At 40.1% G+C, this 18,572-nt stretch overlaps 2 protein-coding genes across 8 annotated transcripts in view; both read left to right on the forward strand.

The window, feature by feature from the left end:
- FGD6 (FYVE, RhoGEF and PH domain containing 6) overlaps nucleotides 1-15,618 on the forward strand; it is a 73,478-nt gene extending 57,860 nt beyond the window's left edge. Inside the window, exons 15-22 of one of the 4 annotated variants that reach the window (XR_012654525.1) lie at nucleotides 3,305-3,407; nucleotides 3,917-4,063; nucleotides 4,862-4,964; nucleotides 5,946-6,073; nucleotides 6,808-6,936; nucleotides 7,140-7,302; nucleotides 9,280-9,428; nucleotides 12,465-12,485. Coding sequence is in view for 1 of the 4 variants with exons in the window: in XM_075058246.1 (XP_074914347.1) it covers nucleotides 3,305-3,407; nucleotides 3,917-4,063; nucleotides 4,862-4,964; nucleotides 5,946-6,073; nucleotides 6,808-6,936; nucleotides 9,280-9,428; nucleotides 12,465-12,501 (796 nt within the window). In the remaining 3 variants the exon portion in view is untranslated. Of the gene's footprint in view, nucleotides 1-3,304; nucleotides 3,408-3,916; nucleotides 4,064-4,861; nucleotides 4,965-5,945; nucleotides 6,074-6,337; nucleotides 7,303-9,279; nucleotides 9,429-12,464 lie in introns of all 4 variants that reach the window. The other 3 variants (XR_012654526.1, XR_012654524.1, XM_075058246.1) reach the window with 3 other exon arrangements.
- A 2,377-nt stretch (nucleotides 15,619-17,995) lies between these two features.
- Nucleotides 17,996-18,572, forward strand: part of NR2C1 (nuclear receptor subfamily 2 group C member 1) — a 49,110-nt gene continuing 48,533 nt past the window's right edge. For 2 of the 4 annotated variants that reach the window (XM_075058066.1, XM_075058069.1), the window contains exon 1: nucleotides 17,996-18,149. The gene's annotated coding sequence lies outside the window, so the exon portion shown is untranslated. The remainder of the gene's footprint in view (nucleotides 18,150-18,572) is intronic. The other 2 variants (XM_075058060.1, XM_075058062.1) reach the window with 1 other exon arrangement.

Raw genomic sequence — 18,572 nt, forward strand, 5'->3', positions numbered from 1 at the left:
AAAAGAGTGGCAAAGGGAGGTTGCGTTTGCTTGGGATGAAGGAGGTGCTGGGGGCCCCAGGTGTAAATGAGGATTTTTGGGTGGTTATCTGTCTGTAAGCGAGGCCTGGGTCTGTTGTGGTGTGGAGGGGAAACAAGTGGAAAAACTACTAGCAATAGGTGCTTGCATATATTTTTTCCCAATGAATTATACTATTATATAATAATTCTGTTGTTCCTATTAATAAATATCCTGGATGTGAAGAGAATCAGTATCTTGCCAATACAGACTGCATCTTCCTTTTGATGATACCTCATTCTAACAGCTTCTTGGCTCCTATGTGGTAAAAATCTTAATTACAAAACTGTTCAAATTAATTTTACACACATTGGGGACAAATTTTGCCTCTGTGTTTTTTCAAATAATAAGCATTATGTGGAGTGTGCACCAAAGAAGAGATTCTGAAATGATCCTGGGGGCAGAGACAGGGAGTGGAGCAATTAAGCTGGTGAAAAATTGCTGGTAATAAAAAAAGCCAGTTAATAACAGAACTACAGATAAATGCTGAGACAAGAGTCTTTGTCACTTCAGCTTTAGTTTTACTGACTGCATTAGTATTCTGCTTTATCTAGTCTGGGTTGAGGTTTCAATTTTCCTGGGATATCTGTAGGAATGTGTGTCGTTTTACATGGTACAATGCAGTATTGTGCTAGAAATCTCTTAATCGGAGAAACAAGTTAGCACATCTGCACGATACAGCGCTGTACAGAAGTAAAGCTTTGGTCCTGAAAACAATAGCCATGCCAGCCTGATGTGGCCTGAGGCCAGCTGGCCCCGTCCCCTTCAATAAGGCTAGCAAAGAGCTACCCCAGGCAGACATAGCTGCATCGCCTCCCCTAACATAAGGATAGATCCTGCAAGACTAGCTCAGCTGGGAGAGGTACCCTAAGGCTCTGATCCTGGGAACAAGAGGGATATACTTGTGTGAGCCCTCCTGGGACCACCTACCTGCTTAGCTCCATTGGGCAGCTGCGACGTGTGCCCGTAGCACACGCATTTGCCAGTGATAACAATTGCTGGGGCTCTCTGCAGTCCATTTAAAGTTTTCTACTGTTTTGTTCCATCTTGAATAAATAAAAAATAATACTACTTTTAAAAAAAACTAAGAAAACACTGCAACTGTAGTAAAGAGAATTCCGTTTGAAAGGATGCAACAAATAGTGGACCTGCGGCGAGGGAAGCAGTAGGGCTGTGCAGCTGTCGGGGAGGGCTGGGAGTAACAGCAGAAGAAACACTGCCTATTCTGCTGCGGCAAACCATTACATCAATTCAGTTGCCGATGGCACCGCCTTTGCTCTTAAATTCTGAAGGACTGTAAACAACCCTAAAGGCTAGCACTAGCAAACCTACCAAGTGCGAGCTCCCTAGTGAAATATTAGGGCGTAAGCCATGTAGCTCATCCTGCAAGCAGCTCCATATGTAGCAATCCCCATGTGATCGGGGGATGCTTAGTCTCCCAAAACTGTGCCAACTTTAAATTTAATTATTTAATGTAGTTTTAGGAACTATTTAGGAATTAAATGTAATTTAGGAATTAAATGTAACCAGATTTTGAAAAAGCCAGAGGAGTTGATTAGAGTTACGAATGTTACATAGCTAATGCAGACCAGTTGCTCTTACTGGATGAGGAAGTAAAGGTAAATAAACTGAAAAAAATGTTCCACTCGGAGTGTGAGATATTGGGGCAGGCGAGAATACATTGCTTTGCCCTTGCTTGTATCTTATTTCCTCTCTTTTTGTTCTGATTTTGTTGCTCTGTGTGCTAGATCGGGTTTTTTTCTGCTCATGCCTCACAGGCTTCCCCCATGTTTGTTTACCTTACCAGATTTGTCCTCTCTGATTCTGTATAGTACTCAATTTCATCGAGTTCAAAACCCCAGCTCAAAGTATTTTCTTTTAAGGTTCAAAGATGATCAAAGCTTCTAAATTCACCTACAAAAGCTATTAAACAATAATTACTGTTGCGCACCTAATTTGTGTAAATCATTGCTTTCCTCTTCCCTAACTTTCCTTTTTATATACTCATCATGTTCAGTTCCTCGAGGTAAAAAAATTAATTGATACTATTTAAGAAGTGGAGAATAAAAAAAATGTTGGTAGCAGATACTGATTGAAATTTTAGAAGCCCTTTTTAAGCTGGCATGGCATCTCAAGCAAGCTGTCTTGCTGTTCCTCTGCCACAAAACTGCTGCTTTCTTCCTCAGAGCACCCTCCACGGTGCTGGCACAAGTCGTTGTTCAGCTGCGTGATGTACCCAGTCAGTAAATCGATCCAGAGGAAGGGCAGGTTGATGGCTTGCTTTAATACGGATTTGTTTCCCAGTCCAGCCCACTGCACTTACAGCCCACTGCGTAGCTCTGTGTGTTCTGGCAGAAGGGAGAAAATCAGACCTAGTGGCTGAGAAGGGGGAATGGTAGGCTGCCCTTTGTGGCAGCATGGATTTATTTTATATGAAAGTGGTGGTGTGCCCACAGCCACAGAAAGTGCTTTGGCGTTGCACGTAATCCAGTATAGCTGCAGGCTCTCGCGGTACCAGGCACTCCTTGTTCTCCCTGCTCCCTCCCCATGCCGTGCCACTTCAGCCTAATGCTTTCCTTGCACTTGATTAGTGATCCACCAGCTGTGGGATAAAGAGATACAGTAAGCTTATCTGTTTATCTCTTTGGGTTAGCTAATCCAGTGGAAAAAATTGGAAAAAAGTAATTATTTCAAAGTAGCATGACCTGGTAGGAGCAAAGAGTCAGGAGCACAAGGCTGGGGAAAAGACGGCACATTTTTTCTGGCAGAAGCTCAGGGTTTCATAGGGTTGGGTATAACAAACTGCACCCTGAGACACAAGCAGGAGCGGGGAAAAAAGGCTTGCTGAAATTTAAGAGTCCCTCTCAAGAGGGAGGGCCCATGCCTTTGTTCTGGGAGCACTGTTTACACCAGTGGTATGCTATTCAAGGGTCCAGCAAGAAGGGCGAAGCAATGACATTGCAAGCCTTTAAATGATCACAGGCTGTTTTGGAAGGAGGAAAGGGAGGGAGGGAGGGAATCCACATTATAACAACAGACAGAAATCTTTTGTAGTATTAATCAACACAAATAACTGACACAATGCAGACAAGTTAAAAAAATAATGCCAGTTTCAGTAGGAACTGGAGATGGTCTATAAAACTGAAATTGCAAGGGAGTTAAGTCAATGTGTAATAAAGCTAATGGAATTCTAATCAACACTTGCTTCTTAGTTTTAAATGTTAATAGATTTTTTTTACTCCAACAGTTCTGCTACAGAAAGAGATGAGTGGTTAGAAGCTATCTCCAAGTCAATTGAAGAATATACAAAAAAGAGAATCACATTTAATCCTAGCAAAAGTCTTGAAGAGGTATATCACACCATTGTTGGTTTGTTTCCTTCTTGAATATAAAGTTTCTTTGCAGGTATTTAGAGAAACGAGGCATTCCATGATGAATAATAAAACAGGATGGTAAATGATAAGTGAACAGATGATAGAATAGAATATTTCATAATGTTATCTACTTCATAAATTTAAAATTGATTCTTTCCAAAAAACCCAAACCAGCTTTCTCAATTCTCTCAGTAATCTTGTGAACAGAAAGATGAAATTAAAAGATTTTAAAATATAGCAGCTATTGGTATAAATAGGCTGGTAAAGCTTGAAAGTCACATAGCCTTTTTGAACTAATTAAATGCAGCTCTGTCTTCAGGCTTGCATTACAATGATCACTGAAATAGTTGATAACATTTTTAAGACCATGACAATTTATCAGAGAAGGCTTTCCAGCATAATTAGAGTTAACCTATAATCACTGATAAATATTAATCTTATTTCTCATCACTGAATGTAATGACATTCTGCCTATGTTCTCTCAGGCAGATCCAGAGAAACAGGAAGAAGATAGTCCGCTGGGATCAAAGGCTCCGATCTGGATCCCTGATACTAGAGCCACTATGTGTATGATCTGTACAAGTGAATTCACCTTGACATGGAGAAGGCATCACTGCAGGGCATGCGGAAAGGTTGGGCAATTTTGTGATTACCTTTTCCGTTAGTCATTCAGGTTCCTTGTGTGACAAATACAGATGGAGCCTGATTGCACCTAAACAACTCCTTTAAGGGAACACTGTACTATGACACAGTTATATGGATTAAAAATACATTGGGTTGGCTTTTTTTTTAAGGTGTTCAACCTTTTAACCTGTTACATATTTCGTATTTTGTATTTTGGAGTACTATTTATGGTTGTCTTCTGCTTCTGCAATTATGTAGTACAAATGAAGAGTGTTAGCTGAAATGAGAAAAATAGTTTCCTCGCTAGTTTTTGTAAGATAAACAATGATTTTGTTTTTAAGTTAGTACTAAACTTACTTTATATTTAACACTTATGAAACTTATGAGCATTTTATTTTTCTTGTTTTGTCAAGTGAGAATACAGAATTCAATGCAGTTGAGACATCTGTGTTGTGGAGAAATTGTCAAGAGAGCAATGACTATTTTTAGTTATTTCTTTAAAAGCTTATGATTTAAACAGTTCAGTAACACAGTAGGCTTATTCTACTTTTCATGGATTGCTAACGTTGGCTTATTGATTTGTGTAATTCAGTGGGGTTTTTTCTGTTTAAATTTTTATCATTTAGAGGAGGAAAGAGCAGCATGTTGAACATAAGGAAAAGCCAAGGTCTTAAACCATTTTTAATGTAAAATACTGCCTATTTCAGGTTCTGTTACAGTATTAACAGTACTGATGTGAACATCTTTGAGCATTTGGTGATTTACAGGTGTGCATCATGTACAATAATGCCTTTGTCTGTTTTCAGATTGTCTGTCAAGCTTGTTCATCAAATAAACATGGTTTAGACTATATGAAAAACCAGCCAGCAAGAGTATGTGATCATTGCTTCAGGGAGCTACAGAAACAAGGTAAAGAAAACCTGCACAAACTGTCTTATTTTTGTGGCCCTTATTAATACGGTATGTCTGCGCCTCATCTTTACTGCTGGATTCAGGTGCCTAATTCTGCAATGGATGGGGAAGATGGATCGCCTGGACCACCTGCAGGTCTCTGCTTTGGGCACTAGAGGCTGCTGTGCTGCAGGCAATTGCAGGTGCTTTTAGCTGGGAAAAGAGCTGCAGAGCAAGTGGGGTACAGCTGGCAATCCAATTACTCTCCTGCTCTGCTCATTATTTCAGAGCCTCACCATGTTCAGGGACAACTCTAAAGGGGGAGTTAATGAAGCTTAGGGCAGTCCTACTCCTACCAGGCTGGGCTGGAAAATAGTGGTGGGCGTTGCTAGAAAAGGGGATTTTGAAGGAGTGAAGTGTTGCAGCAATCTTCCAAGAGAGGTGAAGGAACTGCCTGCAGCAGTGGAGAAAGACACCACATGCTCTGGAGATGGGAATCTCCAGGAGTGTGTGTGATGGCATGATGCTGGAAGAGGAGCCCTACAGCATCCATACTGAAAAAAGCTGAGAAGATAAGAGATGTATAGAATTGAAGGACAGAGTTGGGGAACAGAGGTTAAGTGCAGACTGAACTGCAGAGGACAGCTCTAAAAATTTGGTGTGGCTTTTAAGACTTAATTTTTCACCCTGCTTATTGGCAAAGGTAGTTCAATGTTGAGAAAACAGACTTTGAAAGCAAACAAGACCAATCCATTTAGTTTTAAATTTCTTGTGGTTTTTTTAGTCTGATTGTGATTTGGGGGATCCTAACTCATGGTGTCAATGATAATACCAAAAAGTTAATTCAACACTGAATTTAATGTGATTAGGTGTTACTATTGAAACACTGTAATCAGAATAAAAATGCCACCTGCTTTTAAGAAAAAAAAGTCCAAGAATCATTGCCTGTGTTTAGTCCTCTGTGACATGAAAGCAATATATTCGTTCTATGCATTTTAGATAACCAGTGCACTCCTAAGAGTGGATCCCCAGTCAACCATAAATCTCCATCAAGTGCCTTGTCTACAGTATTACATAGTATTCCCTCTGGAAGAAAGCAGAAAAAAATTCCTGCAGCCCTCAAAGAAGTAAGTGCTTTATTGGTCAAAAGTAATGCCTTGTTGGTATTATATTATCAAGATTAACAATGAAAAAAAATAATTCCATATTTTAGCCATCTTCTCTAGAATCAAAACTTGAAATTCACCTGTAACAGTGGTTTGGGCCTTACTTGTATGTAGGCAGGGACCTGAACTGTGAAGCAGTGTATGAACTGCATAAACACCTGTGAGACTCTGATTCAGAGAGATAGTCGGAATTGTAATTTCTTTCTTCCTTCCCTGTGTTTCAAGGAATTGTGATTTACTTCTGCACCAACAGACAATGAGAAGACTCCTACAGTAACTCAACTCTTGGCTTATCATTAGGAAAGGTAGAGCTACACTCTGCCTACCTACTCTTGGAGGTCTTGGGAATGGGAGGAAGTAATTTTTCTTCTTATATAGGAATGTGTGTTCTCCAGCTGTACGTGATCCTCAGTGTTTCAGCCCTCTCTTTTCCTGTTGCATCCAATTTAAGTTCCAACCATTAGTGACTGCAGAAACCTCTCTTTCCAGACCAGATAGATGGTGGCAGAAAAAATCATTTTTCTTTCAGCCATCTGAGTTAATTAGCAACAGTAACTTGAGATCAGGTAAGAATTTGAGTCTTTGACAGGACAGGGCTCTGGAAATCTGTTTTGGAAATAGCTGTACTGCGGAAACCTGGACAGATGCATACATACTCTTGGGGTTGGTTTGTTGTTCTTTTTTTTCCTCTTCAGGTTTCAGCAAATACAGAAGACTCTACAATGAGTGGCTACCTACACAGATCTAAGGGCAGTAAGAAACCATGGAAACACCTATGGTTTGTTATCAAAAATAAGGTGCTATACACATATGCTGCTAGTGAGGTAAGAGACTACATATTAGAAATCAAATATCCAATGATAATACTGTCTTTGTAACAAAGTTGTTTATTTTTATGATCTAGAAACAAGCTATAAAATTAGATCACCTTACAATAATTGATCTGATTGCAATGTAGTATTTTTAAAAGGCCCAGTGAGCTTGGTACTGTAATACGCTGATATAGCTACGCTGTTTCTGATTCCAGACCTAGCTTTGAGTACCTCTGCACTGCACACCATTGCACAGTTGTAGGTATGTTCTGAGTCAGTTGAATACATGGGGGTCTGTTTGGATGCATCACACTGGACTAGTGGCAAAGCCAACATTATAAAAGCATCTTGAAGTATCTTGTTCTGCAGTTCCATAAGGTATTTTGAATGCGTGGAAAATGAGCAAATTAAATCTCTTTACTTCTCCTCAAACTGTCATCTTCAGCCTGGAGTTATTATTTAATATACAGTGCTGTAGTAGAAAACAGAAATGCATCTTATCTAATGGCATTTGCATTTTTATTTAGAATGTGTAGTCCTATTGCAGTGTGGAATAATCTCTAACCAGTATATATAAGCTCTGCACATCCCAGCATGTGCTAAGGATGTAGTTTTATTGCATCTTATAATGTTTTGCAATATATATGGAAGTATTGTAACACTGGAAGATCTTGGTTTTTGCTTTTTTGTATTATATGTTATAGTTTGCTAATAGCTTTCAAGAGCAAAATATCCAAAGCATCTGTTTAAAGGTATTGCTATCCCTCACTTGCTTTCAAAATGTAAGGCCCAACAGATCCTGACTGCATAAAGAATTACCCTTCTTCACCCCCACTCTAGTTATTTCCTGGTTTGTGCTCAGATTTGTTCCTGAGTTGTTCCTGCTGTAGGGCCAACCTTTATTTGAGAAATGTCCAGAACTTGTGATGTTATTTCCACCACAGCACTGGCAATCGTAAAAAAACCCAAGTAGTTCTAAAAATATCTTAATTACATACAAAACAATTACTTTTGCAAAGATTTGAAAAATATTTTAGAGCATAGTGTCTCTTCTGGCCATTGCAAAGGTGACTTTGGCAACTGTAAAGAAAGTCATATTAGTCTGAGAGAGTCACCTTAAATTTTCTTTTGCTTGGCTTCCTCAGATACCAGCCTCCCAGAGTATCTTCAGTATGCAGCTTACAATCACAGAATTAACTCTTCCCTATTTTCTTTAAACTAAGGAATATCTACCCTTATTTTTCATCTTGATGAGCCATTGCAGGAGACACTGTTTAGAGAGTCTCAAGGGAAGGTCCAGTGTGGCCTTAGCCAGGAAGCCCCACGATTAGTGGTAAAAAGACCACTTATTAGTGGTACAAAGACCTAAGATAGTAAAACAGATTGCTAAGCCTTACCTGACTGTTTTCCAATATCAAGAAATGCTGCTTTCACAGGATACTCTTGTTTCAATATAAAGGCAATTACCAAAGTCTTCACCTGATGTGTCAGTGTTTATGTACATTCTTTGTTTATTTTTTTTCTATCCAGAAGCATTGCAGGACCCTGCCTAGTTACAAAACACTGTTTTGGAATTTGCACAGGATGAAAATATTCCCTCCCCCCTTCCCAAAATGCTGTGCATTGTATTTATTAATTAAAAGACAAGAGTATAAAAAAAGGAAGGAATTGCGATGAATGAGGAAGGGAAAAGGTTGCCTTTTTAGCCAGGTTTTGAAATTAAATTAAGAGAAGGTAAAAAGGTACAGCTTCTCTTACTACTCTTTCCAAGCCAACCACTTGTAGAACACTCAGCAACTTTTTTTTTCCCCCACCCTGTTAATTTTCAGCAGCAGAAAGCAAAATAAGTTTAGCCATCAGAAGTGGTTTGGAGTGTGACTCCAGTGCTTGAGAACATAGGTTACATCCATAGCTCTTCCTTTTAGCCTACTTGGTGCAGCTAATAGCATCCCATATCACTTTTAAGACATGAAAACTCACTGCTAAGGTGGTTGGAGAGAGCACTGGGCTAGATGGACTTTTGGTCTGCTGCCAGGTGGTAGTCGATCTTTTGATATAAGAAGTCCTTACCAGGCAGAACGATGAGACTGTACAGTGAAAGACGAGGTAGATGTTATCAGGGCAATAAAAAGAGGAGCAGCGATGTTGAAGTCTATGAGGTTTTGTTATTTCCTGTCCCCTGATTCATGCATGGAGACTATAAAAAGTGGCATTTTGTGCATGACTATTTGTAACAACTTGTTTACTGTATAATCTGTTGCAATGGTATGGTGCATGAGTAAAGTCTAAATGCATTCCTTAGTATGTCTTACAAGCTTTAATTTTGTCTTGTTTGCTTTTTTCCCCATAAAACAGGATGTGGCAGCATTAGAGAGCCAGCCTTTACTTGGATTCACAGTCAGTGAAGTAAAAGATGAAAACTCAGAGTCTAGAGTGTTCCATTTACTGCACAAAAACACTTTATTTTACATTTTCAAAGCAGATGATCCCCATTCAGCTCAAAAGTAAGAAACTACTTGAATTAATTTCTGTTACTTTTTTCTAGAAAATGTTTCAGAAGTCATGAATGTTAATATTCACAGATTAAGCATATGTATAGAAGATGCATATTATATAATATGTAAATAAAACTTCTAAATTAAACACAAGGTCCTGGTTTCATTAAGACCTCTGAAATGCTTTAAATTAAGAAGCAGACTGTCCTCTGCAAAAGAATAAATGTAGGAGAATGGAAAAGTCTAAGATAAGAGATCTTTCTTTTTTTTAGCACATTCCTCTATCCCTGGTCTCTTAAAGTGAAAATTGAATGTTACCTTTGGAGAAATCCAGAAAATGTGTACTTCTAGCTGTAAATTTTAGTTATTTTTAATGACTATACGGCAGTGAAAAACAAACCCTGAAAAGTAAGGGACAGAAGTTGGAAGTGTGTGTGCAGATGTGCATGAGCACCTAGGCATGCTTAATATGTTCAGATCAAAAGCTTGAATTCAAACACTCTCACAAGCTGTTTCATTTCAAGTCCTGCTGATGTGTCTGAGTTTGGAGTCATATTTATCAATTTATGTATTGTGTGTCTTTTATATAAAATAACCTAGAAGCTTGGTCATTAATCAGTAGAAAACATTTGCTATATGAATCATGGAGTAAATTAGAAATGAGCATGGAAGCAATACATTTATTTTGCCTATATGCCTAGCTTATCTTACTGGTTTCACTGCAGTTTTCCCAAATGAAGTTTACACAAATAAAATAGATTTCATGCGCTAACTAGTCCGTTATTAATACTTAAGCATCCAAGTGGCTGCAGGTATAGGTTTGTGCAAATAGGGATATTCTAAAAAACAAAGTACCCAGGACAACTGAAAATTTTGAACAGCTGAGAACGTGCTTAATGACACTTCTCTACACACAAAATCTGGAAGTCTTTATTTGATTTTTGGTGGTATTGTGTCTTGCAGATGCACACAAATGTTTCCTTGTTAATTAAGATACTATTCTCTTGTTTCCACTGTGTCCTCATTTGTACTACAGAAAACAAAACTAAAAAAATCCAAGGCATTCAATAGCTTTGTTTTCCTATTCAGACAATGGCTTTTGTCATCAGTAGGAAAACTTGAAATTGGACATACTGTATTTTACTGAGGCTAGGAGTAACATTAAGTACCTTAAATTCCAAGCTTTCTCCATGTATTTAATATCCATAGGAGATTTATGCTGAACCTCTAGAATAAATGCTGCTTTGATAGCATTAAAAGAAAAAACAAAGAACATGCTGTTGGCCTGTTTGCATCAGTGGACACTATTTTTCCCTGTTAGGGCCAAAGAAATATCTGATGTATTTGTGTAACCGCAGTAATAAATTTTAACAGAAGTTTACTTTTTGATGAGCTCTTAAATTTCTTAGTCCAGTACTATGTTCAATGCTTAAGCTGTTTATGAAGTTGTTGTATTTGTATTCCATTTTAGTTATTTTTAATGAATATATGGCAGTGGAAAATACAGCGAGCCCTAAGAAGTAAGGGATAGAAGTTTGAGTTGTGTGTGCAGACAGGCATGAGCATTTATACATGCTTAATAAGTTTATACCATAAGCTTGAATTCAAAGAACATGCACACAGTTACAAAGTTAAACACTCAGGGCAAGGAAGAGCCAGATAGATAGAATGTTTAGATACCCTGTGAATACCAAGACAGGTTTGAATTTCCATGATAAAGATAATTTTACAGTCTTTGTCTCATTCAGTTCTTGCAAGATTTCCATTCGGGGAAAAAAAATCATTGGTATGTGGGCCCCTTAACTTTACATGCACACAGTTCAGCCCTCACTCAGAAGACAGAATTATTCCATTTTTTACTGTATTTGTCAGTGTAGCATCAGAGTGCTTCAGCAACATTAATTTTTGCAGCATCCTTGAGAAGGTGAGGATGTTTATCACCCTCATAATCAAGCAGTAACAGAAACCACAGCTATAGGGGGTAAAAGTCTCTGAATATTTGAATTTCCAGTTTGAGACACCTTGGATCAGCTGTTTGGGACACCACCCCCTTTACATGTACTTGTCTTTTCACAGATATAATGTGTAAGATATCTGTTAATATGTGATTCAGTAGTAGCACATACTGTGTGTGTGAATGCAGGGAAGTTCTGTCATCATGCAAAGGCACCATTCCTCCACCCCAGCCCATGTGCCCTGGGTTTCCTCCCTCAGCCCCACTCGTCCTTCACTATTGCCCTTGTACCAGCAGCAAAAGCAGAGGTTGTGGGTTATGCAGGTGGCTACCTCAGTTATTGCAGTGGCCTGATTCATCCCAGGTCATGTATGCAGTGAAACAAGAGAAGTGGATATTGGGGTTTTTTAAAAGGTATGCAATCAGGTTATTACAGTTGGCAGAACCTTGGCATATCCTACTTTCTGAGCATTTGATTCCCCAGCTTCACTTCTTTATGCATGTAACTTCAGTATGGAAGATGTATGGGAAAAAGATTCTATCATCTGGCCTTGTGCTGATACCTAATAAGTCTCTAGCAAGCTTTGTATGTTCATAGAATCACAGAATGGTTTGGGTTGGAAGGGACCTTAAAGACCATCTAGTTCCAACCCCCCTGCCATGGGCAGGGATACCTTCTACTAGACCAGGTTGCTCAAAGCCCCATCCAGCCTGGCCTTGAACACTGCCAGGGATGGGGCAGACACAATGTCTCTGGGCAACCTGTTCCAGTAGCTCACCACCCTCATAGGGAAGAATTTCTTCCTTGTATCTTATCTAAATCTACCCTCTTTCAGTTTAAAGCCATTGCCCCTCGTCCTATCACTACGGGCCCTTGTAAAAAGGCCCTCTCCAGCTTTCTTGCAAGCCTCCTTTAAGCACTGGAAGGCCATGATGTTTGGATTCATTGGATTGATTTCTGGCATTTGCATTAACAGACCAACTGGTAATGGAATTATGATGTTACTTCTTGTGTGAATCTGTAGCTAGTCACAGCAGCGCAATTTACGCTTTTACCAGCAACTTCCTAACAGTGTTTAATTTTCTAATAGGTGGATAGAAGCTTTTCAAGAAGGCACCATATTATAGCAGTGTCAGCATCATGTCTGCAAGTTTAAAGGAAAATGTCCAATGATGGTGGTAAAACAGTACAGCAGCTGTTCAAAGAAACGGAATCCTGCCGTCTCAATCTACACAAAATTGTATATTTGTCAGGATTAGGAGTTGTTGCATTGTTAGTGTAAGGTAATATTTTTTTAAAGAATTGTGTGTATTTCTGTGTTGATACAAAATGTGTTATTTATTAAATTCCAGTGTTTACTTTAATGGTCAGAATTATTTGTGAGGTCTGCAGTGAGGTCCAAAGTGCCCACATCTTCAGAATGGCAGGTGGTTGGTCAACATATTCGTAAAGTTTGTGCTTTTTTAAAAAAAAAAAAACAAAACAAATCTGTTGCAATTGTACAGTTCCTCATGATTTGTGTATAGGTCTTGAGTTGCAGATGCTTACTGTGCAATTTAGCAAGAACAGATCAGAATAGGAATTTTAAAGGGTTTGGATCTCTGTTGGCTATGTAAACTCCTTTGAGATGTTGTATAATATTGCTGCTCCTTTCCTTGAATGGCAGTTGAAATCTTGCATACCAGTACATTAAAACAGTACAACAAATTCTGTATTACAGAAGCAATTGCAAACTACATTTCAATTATTTAAAAAAAAGGGAAAAATATTTTAAAACAGACTTTGCAATTACAGAGATAAGGCACTAGAGTTTTTACAGTACTACAAATGCCAAAGAGACTAAATGAGTTATTTTCGAACAATTGCAGGATATATTTTCTTTTATGTTACCAGTAGTAATTTAAAGCAGAGTAAAAAAAAATTTTGATATACAGGGAAAAGACAAAATATCTTATTTGTTTCAAAACTTTGTGTCAAATGAGTTCTGTACAACGTATGATACACTGTATAAACTATTGTTCAGAGAACATTAAACAAATATATGCACCCCCCTCTCCTAAAATTTTAAACTATTGTATATTTAAATATTATGTTTAAACTGGAATTGCCATACTAAGAAAACCCAGCTTTTTTAGTGCAGATGGCATTGAAATGTGTACCATTCTTTGAAATGCCTTTTGTTTACACTATGATTTGTTCTGTTTGATACTTTAAAACACAATGCAGTTTTAGATGTTTGGGTTTGTTTTTTTTTTCTTTAAGAAAATTGTTGGTATACCTCATTAGGAAATACTGATGATTCTGGTGCATTTATTCTATTTAACTTTTGAACATTTTTTAACACTGTAATAGCATAAATGGAACTAGAACTATGAAAAACACATGAAAGGAAGCCATTTTTATGTCAAATGCAATGCATATGTAGCCAGTTAATTTTACTGTATGAAACGCTTCTCAGTAGTCCTCTGAATCAAGTTAGTTGTGGTAACAGAATCAAGAGCAATTCACTTTTAATAGTTTGAATCCATGTTTAACAGCTATTCTATGGCCTCACAATGGAAAGAAAATAGGTGGTAGAATAGTTAGTAGTCATCACAGAAAGGCCAAGAATGAAAATGCAAACCAAAATTCTCTTACTCCCTCAAATACCTCAAGATCAGGTCTAAGATACTAACATAGCTCTGAAGAAGCTTGATTTTCCAGAGCTTCTGTTAAGTTAGTAGTGGGCTTGGAAGCCTAATGCTTAATATTAAGTATACAAGTAATTTCATTGACTTTCAAGCATTTCAGTAGAGTACCTTTCTGAATCAGGGACTTACAGCTGTAGATCTGGCTTCCCTCATGAATGCTAGAGATTTGACCAGATAGTGTTTGAAGTTCAGTGGGAGTCTGATCAAAGCCTTTATTCTCTTTAATACAAACTTGATAAATTAATATTTTTCTCTTATTATATATAAAGGGCTTTTACCTGATTTTCAAAACCAGCTGCTGACTGAAGCCACGTAAGCTATTAGCATCTCTTTTCAGGGTGATTTCTGAGACGGTTTTTACTGTATTCAAAACAAAACTGATACCAACGTAACACAGATGTGATGCAACTCTTCCAGTAGATATTATCAAAGGGAAGAGCTGAATATTTTATAGGGATTGCACACCAACTAAGATGGAAAGCCATGAACAACCAGCAAATGAATCAGAAATTCGGCTAGGAGCAAGCTAATTTAATTTCAATTTATGGTTTGCTATTGATCTCCCTGCTGCAAAACAGAGCAATAAAAGTCAAAACACATACTGAATAAGATGCCCAAGTTCTGCCTCGTGTGTGGCATCAAACTACCTCTAAAGGATTTGGTGCAGAGTGAAAAAATAGTTTAAAGTATACTGTAAAAATCAGAGGACTTCTTTCAGAAGCAGTTGGTCAATCAAAAAATCTTTCTGTGACAGAAATAAATTGGAACAGAGCCTTAAAAAGAATAGTACACATATTGCAGTCTAATTCTGTGTGAAATAAATTGTCTTGTAAACATGTTTGAGTATTTCTTTTCCTCTTTCTCTAGCACTAGTGCTTTTGTGTCATACGAAGAACCCACAACATAGGCATTTTCATAACGTTTTCAAAGGGTTGCTTTTCAGACTTACCCTATTTCTCCAGCTCGCCTCCCATTTTGATTCATTACCATCAAAAGTGAAGTATTCACTTCCTGATTTGACTAAACACTAAAACAAGACCAGAAGTTTTTAAACACCTGGCTACCTCTTCTTAGAAGAATCTATAGTTAATAATTAATTTAAGATTGGTGAGTAGAGTATGAGACAAACATTAGCATTGAATATTAGTTCTAGCATCTTTATTCTTGGATAAATGAAATGTTCTAGGATCCTGAATTCTCTTTAACTTAAAACTATTTTTTGTGCCCAAAGGACTTAAAACAAATGGATAGCTGAGCAGCTATAGAATGCGTTTTACTAAATATTTTTTGTGTGTGGAAACTTGATTACTCGGTTATGTGTATTACATCATAACGTAAAGAGATGTTTGGAAGGACATTCAATGCATTTGTTTGCCATAACTGCTGTCCCCTGGATTTACCATCCAAATAGGCTTTTATGTGGAGCAGTCCTAAATTGTACTGTCTAAATTGAAGAATAGAATCTTTATTTTGTAAATGAAAACCGTTTAAAGTTGTTGTAAATATTCCTGTGGATATGTATCATTTTTGTATAAATAAATTCACATTAGTTGAGTCTGCTTCATTTGTTTTTTTAATATTTTCAGGTTTTTATGTATTATGTAATTTGTGTATTCACTAATTTTCAAACAGCAGAATTTGCTGTCATTATCCTGCACATCTGTCTTGCTTTAAAATTCCTATGATGTTTTGCCCTTACAAACAGAAAACGGCCTGAAAAGGTAGGCCGTCTGCACAGACTGACACTGCTGCTGGATCTGACCACCTGAAACATGAGTTTTTAAGTGAATTACCTTGCTCGTGTCAGCCAAGACACTTCGCGCTCTCATTACCAAAACTGGTGTCTTTGCCATGAAAATTATTTCCATTGTCCTGCCCTCCTGTCTTTCCTTAGCTGCCTCTTGCTGTCTAGTTCTTCACTTGCTGTTCCCTGTTCCCCAGCCCCCCTCCAAACCAAAGCCCATGCCTTCATGAGTTCATGATGTTTGTTTTCTATAAAGCCCTTCCACGACTGGGTGCAGAGCCTGTGCTGGAACGCAGCTTGCAGACAAAAGCGCAAAATCCAAAAAATTTGCTCTTGAGCAGTCCCAGCTGTAGGACACCAAGCAGTGGGGTTTTATCTCTTGAAGACACATCCCAGCCCTGGTGAATGACGACCCTTCCGAGCTTCATCAGGCCAGGAATGAACTAGGCTCCCTGTGCCGATGTGCTGTGACGGAGCGTGATTTACAGGTCTATGAGCAGAAACTGTAGCTGCGGCAACAGCTGACGAGGATGTGTTAGCCCACAGAGAAAGCACTTCATCGATGCGATATTCTTGAACATTTATCGGTGGAGGTAAGACCGTTCTGGAAGGTAGGATGCAGGATGAGAGGGCTGTTCTCTGTCAGCTGGTGAAAAGACATACCCATGGCAAAGAAAGCATCCTAAGAAACCATCTTCTAAAGAATTAAGGGAGTTGCATCCATGTGAAGGTCAGATGAAGGTTGTTACATGAGTAAGTCCTTTTGCAAAATCTGCTTCTGCTCTATCTATTAAAGTGTGCCTGAATCACAAGAGTTTCTGTTGGCATAAGTATTTTAGCAGGGCCTGTAAGGGAGAGATTTTTCTGTCAGGTTAGTTATGCTGCCTCCATGTATTTCTCTGACAGATGTTTGAAAGCAGTTTTTTGATAACTTGCAGTAACAGCATAAAGGGTTTTCCTCCTCTGCATGTTTTTGATAGGGCTGTGTCTCTCGTAATCCTGGCTGACACAGCTACGTGGATGTGTCTTTGTAATACAGAACAAGTTTGAATTGGGTCGTTTGCTAAGAAAAAAAATCAAAATGTTTTATTTGTTAAAGTGACATTTCTGCTCTATTGAGGATATCAGAATACTCGCCTGAAATAAGCTTTGGTGCAAATTCCTTGGTATTTGTTAAATTAAACTGCAATAAGCTCCTTCATTTAGGAAGTGGATGTGCAGCTCAGGCTAGTTTGGGAAGTGACAAGTACTGCAAATTGAGAGTGCTGTAACATTTGACACTTTCAGAAAATGCTTAGCAAGTTAATTGCTCCAATTTAAAAATTCTTCATGAGGCTCATTTGCATTTGGCTTTTGGGAATGTGTTTGATCAAAAAGCAAAGTACGATGCTTGCGAGTACTGACTGAGCTAGTGATCCTGAGCTAGGGTAGCTAGACGCCAGCGCAGCTGCGGGACTGGGGGTGGAAGAAAAGCAGTAGAGGAATCCGCGAGATAAAAGTGTGAAATGATTTTATTAATGTTAAGACATAAATTGCGTATATTTTTGGGTTTTTTTTCATATCTCTGCTTCTCAGGTGTTGATGCTTGCGTCATCTGATTCACTAGAAATTGCATAAAGTGGTCTAAAGGAATTTCAGATAATGATGACGTGCACACAGCCCCGGTGGCCTAAATGATCGTGAAGCTCCTGTGGATCTCTCACCACAGCTATACGATCTTTGTCAAACGGACGGAAGAGGAGGGGGGAAAAGGGACGTATTTAAAGTATAAAACTCTCACTTAAAATCAAGGTCACTAAAAGAATTACCATAAACCCATTAGCTAACACAACTTTGCTCCAAACGCACGTCCAGCCACAGCCACGACAGCAGCAAGTCGTTCCTCGGGCACATCTTTTCCACAGTCCCCAGAGCCTGCCTGCCCGCTGCCTTTTTTTTAAATTTTTTTTTTCCCCCAAACCCTGCTCGGAGTCCTGTGGACGTCTGAAACCAACTCATCTGCTGCTGCCAGCGGCTGTCACGACGAGGCGAAGCGGGCCACGGCCACGCTTCCCCACCCGTGAGGGAGCCTTCGCCTCAGGCTCCATCCAGCCCGTGAGGGAATCCTCGCCTCAGAGCCCAGCCCGCCTTTTCCCTCACACCCGGGCCCCGCCCCGCCCCCGCGCGGACCCCTCCCCGCCAGGCGGCCGGGGCGCGAGCGCAGGCGCAGTCGCCGCCGCCGCCGCCGCCGCCGCCGCGCCGGGGAGGGGCGGAGCGGAGCGGAGTCGCGAACTCTGACCTCCGGCAACCGGAGCCGATCGACGACAACTAAAGCCGCCGGAGAGGCCGCCGGGCCCGCCAGGTGAGCGTACTCCACCGGCCGCCGGCGCGGCTCTTTGGCGGTTGGCCGTGCGCTAAAGGTGCGGGCCCGCCCGCCCGGCCTCCGCGGAGCGCGGGGCGCCGCCCGCCCCGTCCCGCTTCCCCTCAGGCCTCGGCGCGTCCCGGTGGCGGCCCCGCGCCCCCCGACCTTTCACCTACAGGAACCGCTTACGCCTCCCGCCGCCCCGTATCCGGGCGGCGCCGGCTGCCGCTTCCCGCCGGCGTTGGGCGGGCTCCGGTCCCTCCTGCTGAGGAGAGGGAGGCGGCGGGCGATACCACCCTCCATGCTGGGCTCCGGCTCCCTCCGACCCGGCCCCGCGCAGCCATTTTGTGTGGGGCGCAGCTCCGCGGCCCCGCTGGCTTGAGGCGGAGGGGCGAGCCCCGGGCGCTGGCTCCTCGTTCCTTC

Source organism: Buteo buteo, chromosome 26 (assembly GCF_964188355.1).
Source record: "Buteo buteo chromosome 26, bButBut1.hap1.1, whole genome shotgun sequence".
NCBI classification, from domain to species: domain Eukaryota; kingdom Metazoa; phylum Chordata; class Aves; order Accipitriformes; family Accipitridae; genus Buteo; species Buteo buteo.